Source organism: Piliocolobus tephrosceles, chromosome X (genome assembly GCF_002776525.5).
Source record: "Piliocolobus tephrosceles isolate RC106 chromosome X, ASM277652v3, whole genome shotgun sequence".
Classification (NCBI taxonomy): Eukaryota; Metazoa; Chordata; class Mammalia; order Primates; family Cercopithecidae; genus Piliocolobus; species Piliocolobus tephrosceles.
This window is the reverse complement of record NC_045455.1, coordinates 65,077,653-65,102,524: the sequence shown is the minus strand read 5'-3', so window position 1 is coordinate 65,102,524 and position 24,872 is coordinate 65,077,653. Positions and strand designations below refer to the sequence as shown.

General features: G+C 40.9%; 2 protein-coding genes across 2 annotated transcripts; both read left to right on the top strand.

The window, feature by feature from the left end:
* The first annotated feature begins 141 nt into the window (after positions 1-141).
* On the top strand, positions 142-21,558 carry ALG11 (ALG11 alpha-1,2-mannosyltransferase). Its single transcript, XM_023187290.2, has 4 exons — positions 142-211; positions 6,618-6,848; positions 12,035-12,966; positions 16,341-21,558. The coding sequence occupies exons 1-4, from the start codon at positions 168-170 to the stop codon at positions 16,610-16,612; spliced, it is 1,479 nt and encodes a 492-aa protein (XP_023043058.1). The 5' UTR covers positions 142-167; the 3' UTR covers positions 16,613-21,558.
* UTP14C (UTP14C small subunit processome component) lies at positions 16,760-21,558 on the top strand. The gene is given in 2 exon segments (XM_023187289.1): positions 16,760-19,070; positions 19,072-21,558. Coding segments are annotated over 2 exon segments (2,313 nt in total). The 5' UTR covers positions 16,760-16,829; the 3' UTR covers positions 19,144-21,558.
* Positions 21,559-24,872: the final 3,314 nt, after the last annotated feature.

Here is a 24,872-nt window from a genome sequence, read left to right as displayed (position 1 = left end):
CTACGTCTCGGCATATTCTATTGGCTGGAAGGCCGTGGGAAGCGGCTACCAGCAACCAATTGTAACGCGCATTTGGCCCGTAAGGGCGGAGCGAGCACGGCTCGCTTTCTCAGGAGCCAATAGGGAAAAGGAAAGAAGCGTTTCCTGAGTTCGGGGGTCGGCGGAAGATGGCGGACGGCGAAGAGAGCTGGTACCTGTGCAAGTTGTTGAGGTGAGGAGCCGGTCGTGGGGCTCACAGACGTTTTCTTTTGTGTAGTGGTAGTTGCCCGTCCACTGCAGCTCAATTTTGCGAGTAAATGGCCTTCCTTGTCATGAATCTAAGGTAATTTCTCAGGCCAATGAGCAGTCTTCCTTTTTCTTGGGGGTATTCTATATAGACTGGAATAGACTAGGTCTTAAAAACTCAATTTACCGCGTTTTCTTCTGCTTCACTGTTGGCTGAGGGGTCGAGTTACCTTTCCTGCTTCAGCTTTTTCTTTCTCTTTCACACTCCAGTTAGTCTGTCATAAATTATTCATATTAATTCCTCATTTTTCTTTACGATTGAGCTACGAGACATTTTCCAATCTATCATGTCTCTCTTCAGTAAAGAAGAAACCGGATCTTCCTTCTCATCTCTTAGTTTCTCCTCTTAAACTCACCAAAACTGCCATTGTTAACACGTCACTTAAATATAAAACTTATGTTGAATCCTCTGCTTTTTGATAATCTGTTATTTTAATTTTTATGACTGATGTAAGAAGTTGCATAAAATATTATTTTATTTGTATTACGTGTATACGCTGTTTCTTCTAGAAAAAGAATCTAGAAAATAGATGAGTAAAAGGAAAAACCCCCCGGAATGCTACCATCCGGAGATAGCCACTGTTAACATTTTGGTGAAAAAATTCCCAGACTTTTTTCCACCTATGTTGTTGTAGTACTACTGAATTTTAAATGCCTTGCCCTCCACTAATAAAACAGAAGGCCTAGTATATTCTACCTACCAATTTTTTTTTACCACCTATATATTTTTGTTCAGGCTAAAAATTTATAATTAACACATAGCTTTCTGAATAGCAGTATATACCTAATTCTCTTCAAAAGTTCAGGCACTTCTTCATTTTTGTCCCCTCTACTTCAAGTTCTGTAATCATTACTTTAAACATTTTGAATGAGAAAGTCTATTATCAGAAGCTTTTGGTTCTTCCCTGCCATACGGGATATTCCTCAGTGCTTTACGTTATAATGGCTAAATAAACTCACTAACCAGACTTAAAGGACAGGTTTAACTTTAGGCATTATTCAGCTTTTAAGTTAAATGTTTAATAGTTCAGTTTGAAAAGCCTATCACATTAATTTTCCCACCTAAATTATTTGAAGGAATTGCCAGAAACGTCTTTTCATTATGTGGGTTAGCTGCATTTTAAATTAGCTTTTGAAAGCTTGTCCTGAGAAAACAAACTGTCCTCTGTAGTGTTGCTTTTATGAATTCATGTATTCCAAATGTTAAATAAGTGATGAATCTTACCACTTTTGTCAGACTGTGTTCGTCCTTTAAGGCAGTAGTTCTCAAATTGTGCTCCATGAACCATGCAGGTCCCAAGGCCCTTCAATGGGTCCTCAACAAATCTGTTTTTATAATAACAGTAAGGTAATATTTGCCTATTTTACTATGTTGAGAAGTGCAAAAGTAATAGCGGATAAAACTAAGTGATAGTGGATTTTAATTAATAGTGTGAAAAGGTCATTAATAGGGCTTCAGAGTCTGCATTGCAACTGACGTTAAGAAATTGCATAACTTGCCAAATGTGGTCTAGCATCAAAGAAAAATATCTGTAACTAGGTGAAAAATTAAATATATTTTAAATGTAAGCTCAATATGTATTAAAATATACTCCCCTCCTGCTACATATCTGTTAGCCTGAATTTTCTTCATATACTTCAACAGAAACAGCTTATCACTACAGATTGAATGCAGAAACAGAAAAGAGCAGCCACTGTCTGGTTTCACGTCAAGCCAGACATTAAAAAGATTTGCAAAAAATGTAAATAAAAAATGTAAATTTAGCACCCTTCTTGTTAAATTTCTTTTTTTGGTTTGGAAAATATAGTTTTTTAATAAAAACATTCACTTAATGTGTTATTTTTATTTTCAAATGAATTCATAAAAATTTTAAAGTTCTTTAGTTTTCATTTCTTATATGCTAAATATTGGTAGATATAAGCAGTGTAAACCACTGGTTCTCAACCAGGGTGATTTTTGCCCTTCACAAGGCATATGGCATTTGGCAATATCTGGGGTTTTTGTTTTTTGTTTTTAATTATATTGTTTTAGAGGTAGAGTCTTGCTCTGTTGCCCAGGCTGGAGTGCAGTGGCACGATCATAGCTTACTACAGCCTGGAACTCTTGGGCTCAAGCAATCCTCCCACCTCATTCTCCCAAAGTGTTGGGATTACAGGCATGAGCCACCATGCCCAGCTGATAATTTTGATTGGGAGGGTGCTACTGGCATCTAGTGGGTCAAGACCAAAGATGCTACTAAATATAATACATAGTACAACCTCCCCAACAAAGAATTATTTAGTCCAAAATGTCAGTAGTGTCAAGGATGAGAAACTCTGATGTAAACAAAAGATTGGATCTTCAGTAAAAATTTTAAGGGTATAAAGGTGTGTAAAGAATATAAAGACCAAATTATTTTAGACCAATTATTTTAGCTTTGAAATAAAGTGCTCATGTGGGATTTCAATAGAGTCAGATACCTCTTCAAGTACACAATAGGAAATCCCACATGAGATTTGTTCACAATAGGAAATTCCACATGAGAACTTCATTTCAAAACTAAATATCAATAAAATATTTACTTCCGGCCAGGTGCAGCAGCTCATGCCTGTAATCTCAGTGCTTTGGAAGGCCAAGGCAGGAGGATTACTTGAGGCCAAGAGTTTGAGACCAGCTTGGGCAACATAGAAAAACCCCATTTCTACAAAAAAATTTTTTTAATTAGCTGGGTGTGGTAGCACGCACCTGTAGTACCAGCTTCTCAGGAGCCTGAGGCAGGAGATCGCTTGAGCCAAGGAGTTTGGGGCTGCAGTGATTGCTATGATTGCGCCACTGCACTCCAGCCTGGGTGACAGAGTAAGACCCTGTATCTAAAAAAAGCAAAATTTACTTTTCTGATGAATTTGTATGTTTTCATGTGGGCAGTGAAAACTATGTGATATGGTTTGGCTATGACCCCACCCAAACCTCAAGTTGAATTTTATCTCCCAGAATTCCCATGTGTTGTGGGAGGGACCCAGGAGGAGGTAATTGAATCATGGGGGCCAATCATTCCTGTGCTATTCTCGTGATAATGAATAAGTCTCACGAGATCTGATGGGGTTTATCAGGGGTTTCTGCTTTTGCTTCTTTCTCATTTTTCTCTTGCTGCCACCATGTAAGAAGTGCCTTACACCTCCCGCTATGATTCTGAGGCCTCAAAGGCATGTGGAACTGTAAGTCCAATTAAACCTATTTTTATTCCCAGTTTCGAGTATGTCTTTATCAGCAGTATGAAAACGAACTAGTATAGTAAATTGGTACCAGTAGAGTGGGCTGCTGCTGAAGAGATACCCAAAAATGCGGAAGCGACTTTGGAACTGGGCAACAGGCAGAGGCTGGAACCGTTTGGAGGGCTCAGAAGAAGACAGGAAAATGTGGGAAAGTTTGGAACTTCCTAGAGACTTGTTGAATGGCTTTGAACAAAATGTGGATAGTGATATGAACAGTGAAATCCAGGCTGAGGTGGTCTCAGATGGAGATGAAGAACTTGTTGGGAACTGGAGAAAGGTGACTCTTCTTATGTTTTAGCAAAGGGACTGGAGGCATTTTGCCCCTGCCCTAGAGATTTGTGGAACTTTGAACTTGAAAGAGATAATTTAGGGTATCTAGTGTAAGAAATTTCTAAGCAGCAAAGCATTCAAGAAGTGACTTGGGTGCTGTTAAAAAGCATTCCATTTTAAAAGGGGAACAGAGCATAAAAGTTCAGAAAATTTGCAGCCTGACAATGCAGTAGAAAAGAAAGACCCATTTTTTGAGGAGAAATTCAAGTTGGCTGCGGAAATTTGCATATGTAGCAAGGCGCCTAATGTTATTCCCCAAGACCATGGGGGAAAAAATGTCTCCAGGCTATGTCAGAGACCTTCACGGTAGCCTCTTCCATCGCAGGCCTGGAGGCCCTGGAGGGAAAAGTGGTTTTGTGGGCCGGGCCCAGGGTCCCTATGCTGTGTGCAGCATAAGGACTTGGTGCCCTGTGTCTCAGCTGCTCCAGTTGTGGCTGAAAGGGGCCAACGTAGAGCTAGTGCTGTGGCTTCAGAGGGTGAAAGCCCCAAGCCTTGGTAGCTTCACATGGTGTTGAGCCTGCAAGTGCACAGAAGTCAAGAATTGAGGTTTGGGAACCTCCGCCTAGATTTCAGAAGATGTGTAGAAATGCCTGGATGCCCAGGCAAAAGCTTGCCACTGGGGCGGGGCCCTCATGGAGAACCTCTGCCAGGGCAGTACAGAAGGGAAATGTGGGGTTGGAGCCCCCATGCAGAGTCCCTACTGGGGCACTGCCTAGTGGAGCTGTAAGAAGAGGGCCACCATCCTCTAGACCCCGGAGTGGTAGATCCACCAACAGCTTGCACCATGTGCCTGGAAAAGCCTCAGACACTCAACACCAGCCCATGAAAGCAGCCAGGAGGGAGGCTGTACCCTGCAAATCCACAGGGGCAGAGCTGCTCAAGACTATGGGAACCCACCTCTTTCTTTAGCGTGACCTGGATGTGAGACCTGGAGTCAAAGGAGATCATTTTGGAGCTTTAAAAATTTGACTGCCCTGCTGGATTTTGGACTTGCATGGGCCGTGTAACCCCTTTGTTTTGGCCAATTTCTCCCATTTGTAACAGCTGTACTTACCTAATATCTGTACCCCCATTGTATCTGGGAAGTAACTGCTTACTTTTGATTTTACAGGTTCGTAGGCGGAAGGGACTTGCCTTGTCTCAGATGAGACTTTGAACTGTGAACTTTTGGGTTAATGCTGAAATCAGTTTGGGGGACTGTTGGGAAGGCATAATTGGTTTTGAAATGTGAGGACGTGAGATTTGGAGGGGCCGGGGCAGAATGATATGGCCACGTCCCCCACAAATCTCAGTTTGAATTGTGTCTCCCAGAATTCCCATGTGTTGTGGAAGGGACCCAGGGGAAGGTAATTGAATCATGGGGGCCGGTCTTTCCCATGCTATTCTCATGATAATGAGTAAGTCTTGTGAGATCTGATGGGTTTATTAGGGGTTTCCACTTTTGCTTCTTCCTCATTTTTCTCTTGCCCACTGCCATGTAAGAAGTGCCTTATACCTCCTGCCATGATTCTGATGTCTCCCTAGTCATGTGGAACTGTAAGTCCAATTAAATCTCTTTTGTTCCCCATTTTGGGTATGTCTTTATCAGCAGTGTGAAAACGAAGTAATAAACTATATAACTACACAAAACATCTCCCTATTTGCCTAGGCTACTAAGCAGCCCAGAGCCCAATCTGGTGTTCACTACTGTGTATGTAAATATAGCCTGCATACCTGTATCCATCATCAGCCACCATCCCGACATACACACCATCTTTATTCTATTTTCCCTGGTCCTGACTTTTTATTATTTAACTTTTGGCATTTTATTGTTTTTAAATCTTATAAACCCTCCTCAAATCCTTTATAAAGGATAGGCAGAGTATGAAAAATATTAAGTTAGGTTCCAACTGTATTGGCAATCCTAAAAGAAAAGCACCTTGACATTTTATTTTAACATATTTTAAGCAATATCTGAAGAGATAATAACCTTTTGCATCTGTTACATTGGATGCCTTCTCTATGCCAGGCATTATACTTCGCATTGGGGATATGGTACAAGCAAGCTTGGGCCCTTGCTTTTGTAGAGCTTCAATCAGCCTGACAGTAATAGAGAACCTTTTAACAGTCACTTTGTGAATGAGTTTACTAATGAGTGTTAAGTAGAACATTAGTGGGTTTTTGGCAGCTCATTCAGAGGCACATAAGGGAAGGTAGTAGTATTAGGTCATGTAAATAGAGCAAATACAGAACTCGAAATGGAAGTGAAGAAATCTAAGTTCCATTCCTTTATCCCAAAAATTGTTCTTCCTGAGGTGAAGCGACAGAATGAAAAAGATTTACTGTCTTACCAGACTTTAATGGAATATTGACCATTCAAAAGACATTTTTTTTTGGCATCTGACCCTCAAAATGACAGTATATAACACATTCTTAATCATGTCTGGTTTAGATTAATAGTTAAATTTGTTTTCATCCCATAACATATATACTAAGTTAGGAGAAAGGGGATTCAATGTTGATTTTTACTGCTGATTAAAGTATGTTCATTTGGTAATATGCTACAGGAATTGGAATTAAAGGGGACTTATCCATTCAATATTGGATTAGAATTAGAATTTTCACACTTGAGTATTTTGTTAGCAGACTTGTTAAAGACAATTCTCTCTTTGTTACTAATATATAAAGTAGATATGTAAAAGCAGACTTTAATTTGTAATTTTTTAAATGTATATATCACATTGATTCTCAACTTTGTCGTCTTATTTCAGGTTTTTTTATTCATTATTCTTCCCTGGGCTAATTGTATGTGGAACTTTATGTATGTGTTTGGTCATTGTCCTTTGGGGAATCAGACTGCTGCTACAGAGAAAGAAAAAATTAGTGTCAACTAGCAAAAATGGGAAAAATCAAATGGTGATTGCATTTTTTCATCCATACTGCAATGCTGGTGGAGGAGGAGAAAGAGTTTTATGGTGTGCTTTAAGAGCCCTGCAGAAAAAGTAGGTATCCATCTTTCTTAGCTAATTTGCTATATTGTTCCACTTCTTAAAAATTATTACCCAGAAATTCATCTTTCTTTTTCTTTTTCTTTTTTTTTTTTTGAAACAGAGTCTTACTCTGTCACCCAGGCTGGAGTGCAGTGGCACGATCTCGGCTCACTGCAAGCTCCGTCTCCCAGGTTCATGCCATTCTCCTGCCTCAGCCTCCCGGGTAGCTGGGACTACAGGCACCCACCACCATGCCTGGCTAATTTTTTGTATTTTTAGTAGAGACGGGGTTTCACCATGTTAGCCAGGATGGTCTTGATCTCCTGACCTTGTGAGCCGCCTGCCTTGGCCTCCCAAAGTGCTGGGATTACAGGCATGAGCCACTGTGCTTGGCCTCATCTTTCTAAAGTACCTAAAGTAAAAAATGAATTCCTTTTTAAACTGTTCCTCAATAAGAAAATATTTATTTCATGTGCCTGCATGCCTTATCTTATTTGATTTTAGTTACTATGATAAAGAAATAGACAAATCTGGGCATGGTGGCTCACACCTGTAATCCCAGTAGTTTGTGAAGCCATGGCAGGTGAATTACTTGAGCCCAAGAGTTTGAGACCAGCCTGGGCACCATGGTGAAACCCTGTCTCTACAAAAAATTATCTGGGCATGGTGATGCACACCAGCTACTCCAGAGGCTGAGGTGGAAAGACTGACTGAGCCTGGGAGGTCAAAGCTACAGTGAGCCGTGATTGTGCACTCACTGCACTCCAGCCTGGGTGACAGAGTGAGAACCCATCTCAAGGAAAAAAAAAAAAAAAGAAAGAAATGGACAGTGGATGGGGAAAACATCTGCCCCTTTATGGCATAATTTAATGGGAATAACCGGTTTCCTTGGGAGTGTATACAGAAGACTTAATAAGTAATAAACAGAAATATACCAAGTACCTCAGAGCACTTTAAGCCTGAATACTTTCAGGCAGTTGTGGCACACAGGAGTAATCTTTATGAAAGTATCTATTTGACTCAAATTTTTATATCGTTACCAGCTGGATAGTCTCAAGTTACCATATTAGAAGGAATATGGTGTTATACATTTTTTAATATTTGAGGCTTCCTCATCTCCAACCCCCATGCCCCAAAAATATTTATGATTCCCTTTTAGAAAGGAAAAAGCATAGTAGGTTCTATTATTTTATCATACGAGGAAAACTCTTATTCTTCATGGTTACCCTACTTCCTGGTACGCACCCTTCATTCAGTGCCAAAGCCTTCACACAGAATTCGCTCAGCTGTACTTATCTGTAATCTTGGCCTATCCTAGCTTCCAGCCCCTACCCCTGTATTTGCTCTGCCATCTTCTGTAACTGCCTAACTACAAAGAATTATCTTAATTCCCAACTCCATGACGCTTTTCCTACTCTCATTGATACTACTTTTTTCTTCTCTAACCAGATTACCTCTTGAGGGCAACAGTAAAGTTTCATGATATCTGTACACATAGTCCCCAGCAGCCTGTATTACTCCTAACCCATCTACAAGGATAAAAAAACCAAATCATTAATATGACTTGGAAGATACTTTTTCTCTTGCTCTGGCCACATCGTGTTTCTCATCCCTCCCTATTCCTTCACACACACTCTGCTCCAACATGCAGAACAAGGAGCAGCTTCCCAAACACATCATGCTCTCTCTATAGAGTCATTCCCTTTCTGTATAGTGTTCTTTTCTTCTGAAATAATCTTTTTCTCTCCAGTGAATTTCTACAAGTCTTTCCTAACTCAACACATACTACACTGCACTTTTCTTTTCTTTTTTTTTTTTTTTGAGACGGAGTCTCGCTCTGTCGCCCAGGCTGGAGTGCAGTGGTGCGATCTCGGCTCACTGCAAGCTCCGCCTCCCAGGTTCATACCATTCTCCTGCCTCAGCCTCCGAGTAGCTGGGACTACAGGCGCGCACCACCATGCCCGGCTAATTTTTTTTTTTTTTGTATTTTTAGTAGAGATGGAGTTTCACCGTGTTAGCCAGCATGGTCTCGATCTCCTGACCTCATGATCCGCCCTCCTCAGCCTCCCAAAGTGCTGGAATCACAGGCATGAGCCACCACGCCCAGCTACAGTGTACTTTTCATTCGACCTAGCAGTATTTACTGGGGACCTGGCTACGTGTCAGGCACTGTTCTAGGGGTTGAGATTAAGGGAACAAGATCGATCAACTCCTTCTGTCCTGGATGTTTGATTTTAGTTGAAAGAGACAAGATAATCAAAGAAGAAAAATATCAAATAGTGAGAAGTGCTATATAAAAAGTTAAAATAGGGTAATATAGGAGTGTCTTGATACTTTAGATTGAGTGATCAGGGAAATCTCTGATAACACTTAACCAAAATCTGAATGACAAAAACAGCTGCATTCATGGCGTGATGATTGTATGTCAGGTATTGTTTGAAGTGCTTTACATGTGTTAGCTCACTTGATCCTCAGAACAACCTTATGTGGTTGTTACCATTATCCTCATTTGACAAAGAAGAAAACTGGGGCACTAGAGCCTATATTTTGAACCACATGCTAAACTGCCTGCCTTATGAAAAGACTGAGTGAAAATGAGAAAAGAGAATTCAGAGTAGGGAGAACAACCACTGCAAGTCCCCTAAGGCTCATTGGAGCTTGGCGTATTCAAAGAAAAGAATGCCAGTTTGGCTGCACCCTGGAGGGCAAAGGAGAGCATGGGAGGGAGGTGACGGAGGCAGGTTCCAGATCACACAGGACTTGTGTGATCACGGAAAGTAGTTTAGATTTTATTCTAAGGGCTATAGTAAACCAGTTTTGGGGTTACTGTTCTGTGATGTAGTTTAGGGGCTGCTGTGTTTGGTCTCCATCATACTGTTGCAATTAGATGGCAGCTGGGGCTGGAGCCATCTGAAGCCTTTTTCACTCACATTCTGGTTCTTGGGCTGGGATAACTGGAACTGCTGGGGGCTGTCCGGCATCTCTCACTGAGGAGCTTCTTCATGTGACTTAGTTGGGCTTGCATACAACATAGCAGTCTCGGGCTGGTTGGACTCCGTACATGACAGCTGTCTTCTCCTAGCATGAGCATTCCAAGAGACAGGAATTAGGAGCTGCCAGTCCCTTAGAGTCTATGTTGGGAAACTGGTACAATGTCACTTTTGCCATATTCTGTTGGTCAAAATAGTCACAGAGCCCAGTGTTATTCCAGGGGAGGGGACTTAGATGTCACCTCTCAATGGGAGAAGTATCAAAGAATTTGTGGCCTGGCCGGGCACAGTGACTCACACCTGTAATCCCAACATCTTCGGAGGCCAAGTCTGGCAGATCACTTGAGGCCAGGAGTTTGAGACTGGCCTGGTTAACATGGCAAAACTCCATTTCTACTGAAAAAATACAAAAATTAGCTGGGCATGGTGGCACACACCTGTAATCCCAGCTACTCAGGAGGCTGAGGCATGAAAATCACTTGAACCTGAGAGGTAGAGGCTACAATATGCCAAGATCATGCCACTGTACTCCCGCCTGGGCAACAGACAGAGCGAGACCCTGTCTTAAAAAAAAGAAGGAAAACAGCAAATGGAATTTGTGGGCATTTTTAGGCTACCAGAGATCACAATCTTTTTTTACATTTTAAAAGGCTCATTCTTGCTGCTGGGTAAAGAGTGACTGGGAAGGGGCCAGAGAGGAGCAGTTAGATTGTCATCCTTTAGGCTTCCACAGCATCCTGTGGGTGTCTTTATCAATGCATAGCACACAGTTTTGCAGTTATTTGTTTTGCATGTCTGTTTTCTCTACTGGACTGAGCTTCTGAAGATAAAGATTCTCTCTCATCTCCATACCCCCAAAACCTAGCATCTCATACTAGATGCCTAATAAATGAGTTTTTTTTTTTTTTCTTTTTCTTTTTCTTTTTGAGATGGAGTTTCACTCTTGTTGCCCAGGCTAGAGTGCAATGGCATGATCTTGGCTCACCACAACCACCGCCTACTGGGTTCAAGGGATTCTCCTGCCTTGGCCCCCCACGTAGCTGGGATTACAGGCATGTGCCACCACGCCTGGCTAATTTTGCATTTTTAGTACAGACAGAGTTTCTCCATGTTGGTCAGGCTGGTCTTGAACTCCCGACCTCAGGCGATCCACCCACCTTGGCCTCCCAAAGTGCTGGGATTACAGGCGTGAGCCATTGCACCCCGCCAATAAATGTTTTATGACTCAAAGAATAATTATAAACAGAGAGAGACCAAAGCATTACAAGTCATAAGAATATACTTTTAGATATTTTCATACTAATTATATCTAGTTGTGATATAGGCACAAGATCTAGCTTAAAGCGTTTTTGCATTTTTCAGATAAAAACCCTGAGTATTGCTTTAGTACTGTGATCCTCTCTGAAGACAGGTTTGTTGAATCTTAACGCTTGTTTGTGGTATTTTTTACTAAGAATACTGTCAAAATTTCTTTAGAACATCTCATTCATAAATCAACACTTATTGTTGATGCCTATTCTGTGTGAAACCCTCAGTGGAGGAAATGGCAAAGAACTAGATGTCACAGTCTCATTTGAAGGACTATACTTCTAATTCAATAAAAAATGTAGAAAACATCATTTTTAGTATGACCAACATGAAGAAACCCCGTCTCTACTAAAAATACAAAATTAGCCAGGTGCGGTGGTGCATGTCTGTAATTCCAGCTACTCTGGAGGCTAAGGCAGGAGAAGCACTTGAACCCGGGAGGCAGAGGTTGTGAGCCAAGATCGCGCCATTGCACTCCAGCCTGGACAACAAGAGTGAAACTCTGTCTCCAAAAAAAAAAAAAAAAAAATCAAATCTTCTTTATGACTGTAAAAAAATAGTTATCTACAACTTTTTGCTTGATTTTAACCTAATATATTCTTTCTTATTTATTTATTTATTTTTTTTGAGACGGAATTTTGCTCTTGTTGCCCAGGCAGGAGTGCAGTGACGTGATCTTCGCTCTCAGTCTCTCGGGGTTTTTTTTTGAGATGGAGTCTCACTCTGTCGCCCAGGATGGAGTTCAGTGGCACAATCTTGGCTCACTGCAACCTCCACCTCCTGGGTTCAAGCGATTTTCCTGCCTCAGCCTCCTGAGTAGCTGGGATTAAAGGCATGTGCCCCCATGTCTGGCTAATTTTTGTAACTTAATACATTCTTAACCATTACATTCTATTTTAGGTATCCTGAAGCAGTTTATGTTGTTTATACCGGCGATGTTAATGTCAGCGGTCAACAGATACTAGAAGGTGCTTTCAGAAGATTTAACATCAGATTAATTCACCCAGTGCAGTTTGTTTTTTTAAGGAAACGCTATCTTGTGGAAGATTCACTGTATCCTCACTTCACACTGCTGGGCCAAAGTCTAGGATCCATTTTTCTTGGCTGGGAAGCTCTAATGCAGTGTGTTCCTGATGTTTACATCGATTCAATGGGATATGCTTTTACACTTCCTCTGTTTAAGTATATAGGGGGTTGCCAAGTTGGAAGCTATGTTCATTATCCCACTATCAGCACCGACATGCTCTCTGTAGTGAAGAATCAAAATATTGGATTTAATAATGCAGCCTTCATTACCAGGAATCCTTTTCTCAGCAAAGTAAAGCTCATCTACTACTATTTATTTGCTTTTATTTATGGACTTGTTGGTTCTTGCAGTGATGTAGTCATGGTCAATTCTTCTTGGACACTAAACCATATTCTCTCACTATGGAAAGTTGGGAATTGCACTAACATTGTTTATCCACCTTGTGATGTGCAGACATTTCTGGATATTCCCTTACATGAGAAAAAGGTGACTCCAGGACATTTGCTGGTTTCTGTTGGCCAGTTTAGGCCGGAAAAGAATCATCCATTGCAGATCAGAGCCTTTGCTAAATTGCTGAATAAGAAGATGGTTGAGTCATCTCCTTCTCTTAAACTTGTCCTCATTGGAGGTTGTCGTAACAAAGATGATGAACTTAGGGTAAACCAACTGAGAAGGCTCTCTGAGGATTTAGGAGTTCAAGAATATGTGGAATTTAAAATAAACATTCCATTTGATGAATTAAAGAATTATTTGTCTGAAGCAACAATTGGTCTGCATACCATGTGGAACGAACATTTTGGGATTGGTGAGTTTGGCCTTTAAATAACTTGTTTGGTGCCATGAGATACACATTTTAGATTCTTTTGATAAAATGATGAAACTCTGGAAGTCTGCATCGTGCCCTAATTCTCTTCCCCTCGTCCACCAAATACACTTTCCTCATTTGAGACTAAGTAGTTAACAATAGCAGCTAGCATTTATTGACCAATTCCTTTGTGCGGGCCACTGTATTGAGATTTTTACGTGTATTATCTAATTTAAGCCCCTCTAAACCCCTATTTGATAGGTGTTATTGTTATTCCTATTTTATAAATAAGGAAACTCAGGCACAGGAAGGTTTAGAAATTGCTCAAATTCAGTTACACAGTAAGTAAATGGTAGAGCCCGGATTCTAACCCAGATAGCCCCTGCTCTTAACAGCAACATTTTCTCTCCCCATCTAACCCCGCTACATACTTACTGGTATAGATTCCTGGGCCTACCCTCATCCTAAGGAATGGCCAAATGAGAATCTCTGGACAAAGCCTAGGTAGATGTATTTTGATAATGCTGCTTAAGTGATTCTGTTATGCATCAAAAGTTGAGAACCGCTGTTTGCATAGGGACTTCTCACAGCAACTCTTTTAGTCTTTTATTGATTCTACCCTCACCATGGAATGGCCCTCCTCTTTGTGCCAGATCGCATCATAAGTCTTCAACTTAACTCTCCTTGCCTTTTAGCCTCTCTTGTTTATTCTGGCACAAACTACTATCTCTATTCTGACCTGTTAAGCACACATTTTGCTGTAAAACCAAGTACTGCTTTGTGTTTAATTTGGGTCCATGTGTATTTCTCAAGCGCTTTGTGCCTCACACTGTTAGTTGTTAGAGGAAATGAGGATAGCATAAAAGTGACACTTCCTAAACTAAGACTACAATTTCTCTTATACTTTTTTCACTCCTAGTTAGTAGTACAGTACTAGGACCAGACATTCAGGAAGAACTTGTTGACCCAACCTTTTGCCTGGGATCTGACCTGCTGTGCTTCCTTGCGTAGAAACTTACTAAACATTCAGTCTGCCTGAGCACTTGGGTGGACGCTAGGGATGTGGTGGAGACGGGAGCTGCTTGGCCTGTCAGAGGCTTCCTGCCCTCTGGTGGAACCAACAGGCTACACAGGCAAGTGCTGTGTGCCAGGTGCTATGCTAAGGAAGTGCAGGGTGATGTGAAAGTGCCAAAGAGAAACCTAACACAGACTTGTGCAGGCAGAGAACAGTTGCCCAAGGAAGTGATGTGACACTTGAGTAGGACCCAAACAATAATTAGAGGTTAGCCAGGAGAGAGGGGAGAGTCTCCAGCAGAGGGAACAGCACTATGACAGGAGTGACAACAGATGCATCAATAGGAACATTAAGCAGGAAGACAACAGAGAGGTGATATGGGCCAGGTTAAGCCAGTGGAAAAGAACGGCAGGATTTTAAGTATTGTATGCAAAAGCTTTCTGATTTCTGCAGTCCATTCTGGCCACATGGGGAGTGGATCAGTGAAGAGCCGGAAGAGCAAGATTGGAAAGGCAGTAAGATGCGAGCCAGCCTACTGTAGCAGCCCAGGTGGAGGTACTAGTGAGCTGAACTTGGTAGGTGAACATGCTTGAGAGACATTCTGCAGTGTATTGACGAGGACTTGGTGATTAACTAGATGTGTTAAATGAGGGAGGAAGAGAAGACCACCTAGGGTTTTGGGAGCTGGGCAGCTCTGAGAATGGTGTTGGCTTTCTCCCAGAGGGGAAATCCAAGAGCAGATACCATTGATGAGCCAAGTTTTGAACCTGCAGAGTCTGAGTTCATCTGTGGGACTGTGAGGGCATGCGTCCAGGAGGTAGTTTTGTAAATAGGAGTCTGAAGTTGAGGAGAGGAATCTGGTCTGGAAATACAAAATGCGGATTGTCCTTGTGCAGGTAGTTATCAAAGCTCCCATGGATGTGGATAAGATCGCCTGGGGAATATGTACAGAGTGAGAAGAGGCTCTCAGTACAAAATGCAGAGAACAGAAACAGCTGAGAAATGGGGAGAAGAAGTGGAGAAGGGGGAGAACCAGCCAAGTGCAGTGTCTTAGAAACCAAGGAAGAGAGTGTTTGGAGAAGAATGAAGAGGGCACAGATTCCAATGCTGCCCAGATGCTGGGGAAGGTAAGGCAGTCACTGGTGACCTGGGCAAGAGCAGTCTTAAGGGAGAAGTAGAAGCAAAAGTCAAACTATGAGCAAAAATCAAAAGTTGAGCACTCAGAAGTGAACAAGTAGAGTTGGTAAGTGCAAACCACACTTTCAGTAAGTTTGTGAAGTACGGAGCGGGGAGAAGAGACAATGACTAGGGGTGGGTGTTGCAGGACCTGAGGAGAGGCATGTGGCGCCCTAGCTTCAATGCTGATAGAAAGGAGCCAGTAGAGAGGGAAAGGGTAAAATTGATTAGATGAAGGTCTCTGAGAAAGTACAGGATGCTCTCCAGCCTCAAGCAAAATACGATATGAGCTACTGAATTCTATTCTGCAGGGATTTCACCACTGTTTTAGAAACATTTGGAATTATTTAATTTCTCTCCTATACATCCAGGATGATATCAGCTCTGTACCATCCTTCAGATAATTGGGAAAGCAGTCACTTAAATCATTCTCTGAAGGGCTTAATTCTCCTAGGAATACAGCTAAGAAAGGCTGGCTAGATTAATTTGTATTTCATGTGTATCATTTGGCAGAAACTAACCACAACTTTCATTTAGTTCAGCACTGTTGTTGGGCACACAGTAGTCTCAAATATGCCAGAAATCCAGTCAGTAACATAAGCACGGCAATAGTATGCTTCACTTAGGTGATTCACATTTTTTATTTTTTCTGCTAATGTAATTTGAACTATTAAAATTGTTTTTGATATCTTTTTACTCCTTTTGTTTTTCTAATACCTGTTGATATTCTACCATCTTGCTAACATTCTCTAGTCTTTTTTAATTATCTGCAATATATCTTTTTTAATAGGCTAGTCTTCCATCTACTTGTCTATTTTAACTAAGAATAAAGCAGCAGGCTGGGTATGGTAGCTCACGCTGGTAAATCCCAGCACTTTGGGAGGCCAAGATGGGAGGAGGCTAGGAGTTAGAGGCCAGCCTGGGCAGCACAGTGAGACCCTATCTCTCCAAAAAAAAAAAAAAAAAAAAATTGTATTATTATGAAGCTTTGAAAACTAAAAAACTTAAAATTATTTTATTTTATACTATAGAAGTTAAATAAGCAAATAAATGTCTAGGCATATAGACATTTAATTAAGTTTCTCATAAGTCCCTTAAAATTTTTGAAGATTTCTGTTCATCCTCATTCTTATGAATACACTCAAAAACTTAAAATACTACATGATTTTTGTTTTTTTCTCAGGAGTTGTGGAGTGTATGGCAGCTGGCACAATTATCCTTGCACACAATTCAGGGGGCCCAAAGCTTGACATTGTCGTTCCTCATGAAGGAGATATAACTGGCTTTCTGGCTGAGAGTGAAGAAGACTATGCTGAAACTATCGCTCACATTCTTTCCATGTCTGCAGAAAAGAGACTTCAAATCAGAAAAAGTGCTCGTGCATCTGTAAGCAGGTTCTCTGATCAGGAATTTGAAGTGACATTCCTATCATCTGTGGAAAAGTTATTTAAGTAATGCCATATCTGGAAAATTAAAGATATTTTATATAAACTGGTTAAACACCTTCATATGTAAATATTTTTCTAAATTCAATCTCATTTGTCAAATCATTTTACTTTAGAAAACAGACGAGGAAATTTCCTTTTAGAATAAAAGGAAGTGTTGAAAAGAAAATGGATGACTAGCCTTCAGCTTCCATTCTTGGTACACATGAGAGAAACTGGCTGCTGAGATGAATGTGAACCAGGTTGCGGAGAGCCTTCTGGCTTTGAGCCAACAGGAAGAATTAGTGGATTTGCCAAAAAACTGCCCCTTGAGTGAGAATGAAGATGATGGGGACAGTGATGGAGAGAGAAAGCATCAAAAACTTCTGGAAGCAATCAGTTCCCTTGATGGAAAGAATAGGGGGAGATTGGCTGAGAGGTCTGAGGCTAGTCTGAAAGTGTCAGAGTTCAATGTCAGTTCTGAAGGATCAGGAGAAAAGCTGGTCCTTGCAGATCTGCTTGAGCTTGTTAAAACTTCTTCTTTGGCCACTGTGAAAAAGCAACTGAATAGAGTCAAATCAAGGAAGGTGGTGGAGTTACCTCTTAACAAAGAAAAGATTGAACAGATCCACAGAGAAGTAGCATTCAGTAAAACCTCACGAGTCCTCTCTAAATGGGACTCTATCGTCCTGAAGAACCAGCAGGCAGAGCAGCTGGCTTTTCCCCTGGGGAGGGAGCGGCCAGCCATTGCTCCCATTGAACATGCGCTCAGTGGCTGGAAGGCAAGAACTCCCCTGGAGCAGGAAATTTTTAACCTCCTCCATAAGAACAAGCGGCCAGTAACAGACCCTTTACTGACTCCCATGGAAAAGGCCTCTCTCCGAGCCATGAGCCTGGAAGAGGCAAAGATGCACCGAGCAGAGCTTCAGAGGGCTCGGGCTCTGCAGTCCTACTATGAGGCCAAGGCTCGAAGAGAGAAGAAAATCAAAAGTAAAAAGTATCACAAAGTCGTGAAGAAAGGTAAAGCCAGGAAAGCCTCAAAGGAGTTGGAGCAGCTGCAGAAGGTTAATCCAACTGTGGCATTGGAAGAACTGGAAAAATTTGAAAATGCCAGAATGATGGAAAGAATGAGCCTTAAGCACCAAAACAGTGGGAAATGGGCCAAGTCAAAGGCAATTATGGCAAAATATGACCTGGAGGCTCGCCAAGCTATGCAGAAACAGTTGGCCAAGAACAAAGAACTGACACAGAAACTCCAGGTAGCCTCTGAGATTGAGGAAGAGAAGGGATGCACAGAAGAAGTGGAAGAACTCCTTGTCCCCCATGTAGTGAATGAAGTGCAGATGAATGTGGACGGACCGAATCCCTGGATGCTCAGAAACTGCACCAGTGACACCAGAGAGGCTGCAACACAGGAGGACCCTGAGCAACTGCCAGAGCCTGCAACTCATGAGGTTTCTGAAAGTGAGGGAGAAGAAAGACCAGTGGCAGAGGAAGAAATTTTGTTGAGAGACTTTGAAGAGAGGCGATCCCTTAGAAAAAGATCGGAGCTCAACCAGGATGCTGAGCCAGCAGGCATTCAAGAAACAAAAGATTCTAGCAGCCAGGAGGTGCTGTCTGAATTGAGGGCACTATCTCAGAAATTGAAGGAAAACCATCAGTCCAGGAAGCAAAAAGCAAGTTCAGAAGGGACTGTTCCCCAGGTCCAGAGAGAGGAACCTGCCCCAGAAGAAGAGGCGCCCCTGTTGCTACAGAGGCCAGAGAGAGTACAAACTCTGGAAGAGCTAGAAGGGCTGGGAAAAGAAGACTGTTTTCAAAATAAGGAGATTCCCAGACCTGTGTTAGAAGGGCAGCAGTCAGAGAGGACCCCAAATAATCGGCCTGACGCCCCTAAGGAGAAGAAAGAGAAGGAGCAACTGATCGACCTACAGAACCTCCTAACCACACAGTCTCCTTCCGTGAGGTCTTTGGCAGTTCCCACAACAATAGAGGAGCTGGAAGATGAAGAGGAGAGAGACCAAAGGCAGATGATAAAGGAAGCTTTTGCTGGAGATGATGTCATCAGAAATTTCTTGAAAGAGAAGAGAGAAGCTGTGGAGGCGAGTAAGCCAAAGGACGTGGACCTGACACTACCTGGCTGGGGCGAGTGGGGTGGTGTGGGCCTAAAGCCTAGTACCAAGAAAAGACGCCAGTTTCTCAAAGCCCCTGAGGGTCCTCCAAGAAAAGATAAGAATTTGCCAAATGTGATTATCAGTGAGAAGCGCAACATCCACACAGCAGCTCATCGGGTACAAGTGCTTCCGTATCCATTTACCCACCATCGGCAATTTGAAAGGACCATCCAGACCCCTGTAGGATCCACATGGAACACCCAGAGGGCTTTCCAAAAGCTGACTACTCCCAAGGTCGTCACCAAGCCAGGTCATATCATTAAGCCCATAAAAGCAGAGGATGTGGGCTACCAGTCTTCCTCAAGGTCAGACCTGTCTTGTCATACAGTGGAATCCAAAACGAATCACCACACGTCACAATAAAGAGCTGAAGAAAAACTCTGTAGGTTGAGTAGCTGGAAAAGTAACAGCCAGGAGTCCTGATTCTACTTCCTTTGGTCCAGTTTTACTCTGCTACAGGGTGGATTCCAAAACTGGCTCAGCACGTTGCATGTAGTTGAGCCACATTTTTAAAAAAAGAAAATGGATGACCATTAATTGACTAGCATTTTAGAATTGATCAGACATTAGAACACAGAAAAATTCTGGTACATTTACATTCTAAACAATACAGTGGATGACCCTTTTGAATATACCTAATGATTTCCTTAAAAAAGAAATTTTAAACAGACTTGTGTAATCGTGTTCTCAAAGCATACAGTCAAGAAGTGGGACTGACTGATGCTTTATAGGTGTGTGTAGGGCAGTAGAGGCCAAGGTGCTGCCAGCAGTCCTTTCCATACTAGGTACTGGTGAAAATTGTTTCTGTTTAGTGCTGTCAGCACATTTGTGTGGGTCTCATTATCCCTTGAGAGTACCGCATCTCAGCCTGGAAGTCAGGTTTAAGTCATTCAAGAGAACCTCAAGTTGTTTTTCTGACAGTGATGATGTGATATACAGATACATCCACAGGGTATCTATTACCAGCATAATGCATTGTAAGATGGCAAGGTGGCATTTTGAAAAGAGCACTGGGCAAGCAGTTAGCATATCTGGGCCTACCTTCAGCTTCATCATTTACAAACTTCTGACCTTTTGACACTAAAACTGCTCCTTTATCTTTCTGAGTCTCAGATTCTTCATCTGTAATCTGGAGTTGTTAATTCCAGTCCTTACTACCTTTTGGAGTTGGAATAATGAGATGGAAAGTGGATGAAAGTACTTTGAAAATTATGACAGTTAAGGGCCAGGCACAGTGGCTCACGCCTGTAATCCCAACACCTTGGGAGGCCAAGGCAGGTGGATCATGAGGTCAGCAGTTAGAGACCAGCCTGAACAACATGGTGAAACCCTGTCTATACTAAAAATACAAAAAAAGTAGCTGGGTCTGGTGGTGGGTGCCTGTAATCCCAGCTACTTGAGAGGCTGAGGCAGGAGAATCACTTGAAACCGGAAGGCAGAGGTTGCAGTAAGCCAAGATTGTGCCAGTGCACTCTAGCCTGGACAATAAGCAAAACTCTGTCTCAAAAAAAAAAAAAAAAAAAAAAATTATGACAGTTACTTAAAGGGAGCATTACATACTAAATGTCTTCTATAATCCTATCTTTATTAATGCATTACAACTCGATGTAGATTCTTAGTTACTAGGCCAGTAGCTAGGAATTGGTATAAATTTAATGCACCTTCTATCCTGAATAACTAGCATGGAAAATTGAATATATGTGTGAGCAGATACAGCTGTAAAAATCTATAGCTTTTGCATTTTCTGCATATATAATCCTTTCTAGTTCAGTGAACTGACCCCATCCATAGCCTAATTCATCTCTGTGTTAAGGGGCAAATGAAAGGGTACATTATTCCTTTACACTCTTCTCTCAGTCATTCATCAATGTGGCCAGCTTATCTACTCCCAGTTATGTTATTCATACGTCTCCAGGCCATCTGTCATCAGATCAAAAAGCAAACAGAAGACCAGTCACAGATGTTCTGACACACCATTGTAACTTTGTATTAGAGATAATTCCATTTAGAAAAAGACGGGTAGAAATTGGAGTGAAAGGAACACTACAGATCAGCCCAGTTCTCTCTAATTTTCAGCTTTACAGACCAGAACAATTTAAAGAATTTAGTAGACTCCTTCAGTGTCACAAAGCTGTTCCATGAAAGAATCAAGATTATAACCTGGATATTCTGACTCCTGGCCCAGTGCTTTTTCTTACTTTGTAGCTACACTTTGAAGTAAGATTCAAACTGTTATCCACTCAATTGCCTTATTCCTGAGGAGGTAGTGAAGGAAGAAAAAGTTTTCTGGGATTCCATAAACTATAAGCTTATTTCTTTAAAATTATTTTCATACATCACAGATATGTCATTGGAAGATATAATTTGCATATATGTTGATTATCAGTGTTCGTAATGTGGTATATGTCTTCTATTTTTTTCTGAATGATAGCGTGAAAAGTGTCAAAGTGGCTTGTCCGCTAGCGTCTGTCTGCAGAACTTTCAGGATGACTATTCCTCTCAGACATCATTTTTGAGTGGTCCAAGCCTGCTATGTTTTGAACCCACAGCAGTGGAGATTTGTATTCTTATTTACAGTTGTGTACTATAAAGTATATGTTACATAGGTCTTGTGTAATTATTATTTGTAAATATGATTTAATTTGTATTTAGACATGATTTAGATCTAATAGATACAAAGTCTGTGTCTAAATATTATTTAAAGAAGTGACTTTTCATTCTCTTGGATTGTTTCCTTTTATATGCCTCACATAGTCTCCTTGTTCTACTAATATTCCCAAGCTCCATGTGCCAATTAAAGAAGAAAGAAAAAAGTTTGTCTTGCTTGTGAAACATTAAGAAGAGGCTGTCAGGTTTAATAAACTTTTTAATGAATATTTTGGACATAACAAACTGCAGAGCTTCATACACTTGATTTAAATAATTCTTGAGGGATTTTATAAGGTCATCTTATAGGCAAAATTATGAGATAGAGACCAGTGTGATTATCAATAAAGAATATTTGTGTTTATGTAAATAAACCCCAGACTCCAGAACTGATATATTCATATATATTCACAATGAGAGTATGTCTGTGCCAAATCTATCAGTACAATAGAAAAGTTAATTATATAACTACATGTTACACAAATTTTTAGAAGCAAATTATGTCCTGTAATTTACCTCCCCTCCCCCGCTGCTCCTCTGCTAACTCATTTTCCTCTTTTCCCACTCTAAATGTAAGGCAACCCTTGGCTTTGGAGATGCATCTGTTCCAATATTCTGGTGCTGTGTGCTCACTTGGACTATATGCAAATGTTACTAGACACGCAGGAGGTCAAAGTGTTGATACACTTATTGCTACTTTTTACAGAATGATCAATTTGATAGCTATCATACATGGCTAGCAAGAGGCTGATTTTTCTAAGAAAAAAAATTTTTTAATGCATACAGGTCTGATAAACAGTTTCAGTTTAACAGATGAGGCCAAGGCTAAAGCCAGAGCAAAGTAATCAGAGCCATGCCTCAGGAACATGATTTAGCTAATCGTGTGTGTAAAATGGGTAAGGTCTAGAATTAGGGACTAAAACCAGTTGAAAATGTTGCAGATATGTATACTTATCACAGTGAATACTTCCAATTTACAGCAAAGAATTCAAAATCGCTGAGTAAAGCTTGGTGACTATTACCTAAAATAGACTTTAGCCAAGCATCTTGTCATGGGAGCAAACCCAGTAACCTGACATGCTTAACCATTTTTTTTTTTTTTTTTTTTTTTGAGACAGGGTCTTACTCTGTCACTCAAGGTGGAGTGCAGTGATGCGATCACGGATTATGGCTCACTAGCCTCAACCTCCCAGGCTGAAGCTAAAGTGATTCTCCCACCTCAGCCTCCTGAATAGCTGGGACCAGAGGTGCACACCAACACACCAGCTTTTTTTTTTTTTGGTGAGGGGCGGTTGAAGATGGGTGTTTCCCTATCTTGCCCAGGCTGGTCTTGAACTCCTGGGCTCAAGCGATCCTCCTGCCTCAGCCTCTCAAAGTGTTGAGATTACAGGCGTGAGCCACCACACCTGGCCTGTTCATTTACCAACCTTAAACTTTTTTTTTTTTTTTCACTTAATTGAGTTGTTTGGATGTTTGAGGTTTTTAGGGATCATGTTTCATTTCCCTTGCTTTCAAATACTGTTCAGAAAAAGGATTACATGAAGTCACTAGCAGTTTTACTATGTCTGAACTAGTCCTGACAGTAAATAAACATATGCACACCCTGAGCACCAAAACAGTTGGAGAATTAATGATACTCCAATCTCTCAGGCCATGTGTCAGTTGGAAACTAACACAATAGTGAGAACATTTTAAATATTTACAGCCTCATGATGTGAACAAACAGCATTCTCCCTAAAAGAGTAGACTGTAACTCTAGATCAAGTTGAAAGAACAGTCTGTCAGACATCAGGAAATAGTCACAAAAAACTGAACATACCTCAGGTGACTCCTACGACGTGCATTCTCCACATTTAGTGAAAATTACATGAAATGTAAATAGTAAACAGACCTTAGAAATCATCTGACAAACCTTACCTCATCTTTGTTTTCTCAGTTTAACAGTGTATCAGTGAGACATTTTACTTGTATTGTAGAGCACATATTTCAGGCAGAACTCTACCACCCTGAAATATAACCACCCTCTCCTTCCTAAGCCCAGACATACTCCTTAATATTTAAATAAACATCTGTTAAGCTCCAGGCCATGTTCAACGTTGGAATTGTTATGATCAATTAAAAAAAAGTTTTCCTACACCAAACAGCTTACAGTCCTAATGAGGAAATGTTTTAGCATTTATTAATTCAAGAAAGATTTCTGGCACTGTGCTAATAACTGTATATGAAAAGATCATTGTAAGATATAAAGACCAGATATAGTCCCTGCCCCTAACCTATACACTTGAAACTATTAGAAACCAATCCAGTAAGACAAAATGGTCATGGTCATTTAGTGCATAATTAACACACCATGCCTTATTCTTCTTGCTCAATTGCCTTCTTCCTGTGTCAACATCAGCTTCAAAAAAGTATTCAATACAAGAAATTTCAAAATCACAGTTTTATAAAATAGCAGATTGATTATGTTAAATGAATGAACCTGTATATTGTATTTGTTTTCTATTGCTGTCCTAACAAATTATCACAAACTTAGTTAACACAAATTTATTATCTTAACAGTTTTGCAGGTCAGAAGTGTGAAATTGATCTCACTAGGCTAAAATTAACGTGTTCGCAGGGCTGTATTCCTTCTGGAGGCTCTAGGAAAGACCCATTTCTTCACCTTTTCCAGATTCCAGAGGCTGTCTGAATTCTTAGTTTGTACCTTGTCCTCCATCTTCAAAGCCAGCAACATCAGGCTGAGTCCTTTTCATGCTGCCATATCTCTGGTTTTCTCTTTTGCCTTCCTCTTCCACTTGTAAGGACCCTTCTGATTACACTGCACCCACGTGGATAAACCAAGATAACCTCCCTATTTTAAGGTCAGCTGATGAGCAAATAATTTCACTTGCAACCTTAATTCTCCTTTGCCGTATTCACAAACTGGGGATTAGGACGGGACATGTTTCAGAGGAGGTGTTGAGCCACATTACTCTGCCTACCACATACATTAGCTCATTAGCTGAAATATATATATATATATATATATATATATATATATATTTTTTTTTTTTTTTTTTTTTTTAATTTTTTTTTTTTTCTGAGACAGAGTTTTGCTCTTGTTGCCCAGGCTGGAGTGCAATGGCGCAATCTCAGCTCACTTGCAACTTCCATCTCCAGGGTTCAAGTGATCCTCTTGCCTCAGCCTCCCAAGTAACTGGGATTACAGGCATGCGCCACCACACCCGGCTAATTTTGTATTTTTAGTAGAGACAGAGTTTCACCATGTTAGTTGGGCTGGTCTCAAACTCCTGACCTCATGATCTGCCCGCCTTGGCCTCCCAAAGTGATGGGATTGCCCAGCCTAAGATTTCTTAATAGAAACTTTAAAGTAAAAATATTAATGTCTATATTCAAAAGTTAGTTCTACTTCCTAAGTTGAAAGAAAAATAAATCCTTGAGATTACTAGAAAACCCTTACAGTAAATGAGCATT

What these genes read in the sequence shown, in the direction of transcription:
- ALG11 (XM_023187290.2), top strand. Translation starts at nt 168, where the DNA reads ATGGCGGACGGCGAAGAGAGCTGGTACCTGTGCAAGTTGTTGAG. An exon ending in TTAAGAGCCCTGCAGAAAAA is followed by an intron (nt 6,849 to 12,034) that starts GTAGGTATCCAT and finishes ATTCTATTTTAG; the next exon opens with GTATCCTGAAGCAGTTTATG. An exon ending in GAACGAACATTTTGGGATTG is followed by an intron (nt 12,967 to 16,340) that starts GTGAGTTTGGCC and finishes TTTTTTTCTCAG; the next exon opens with GAGTTGTGGAGTGTATGGCA.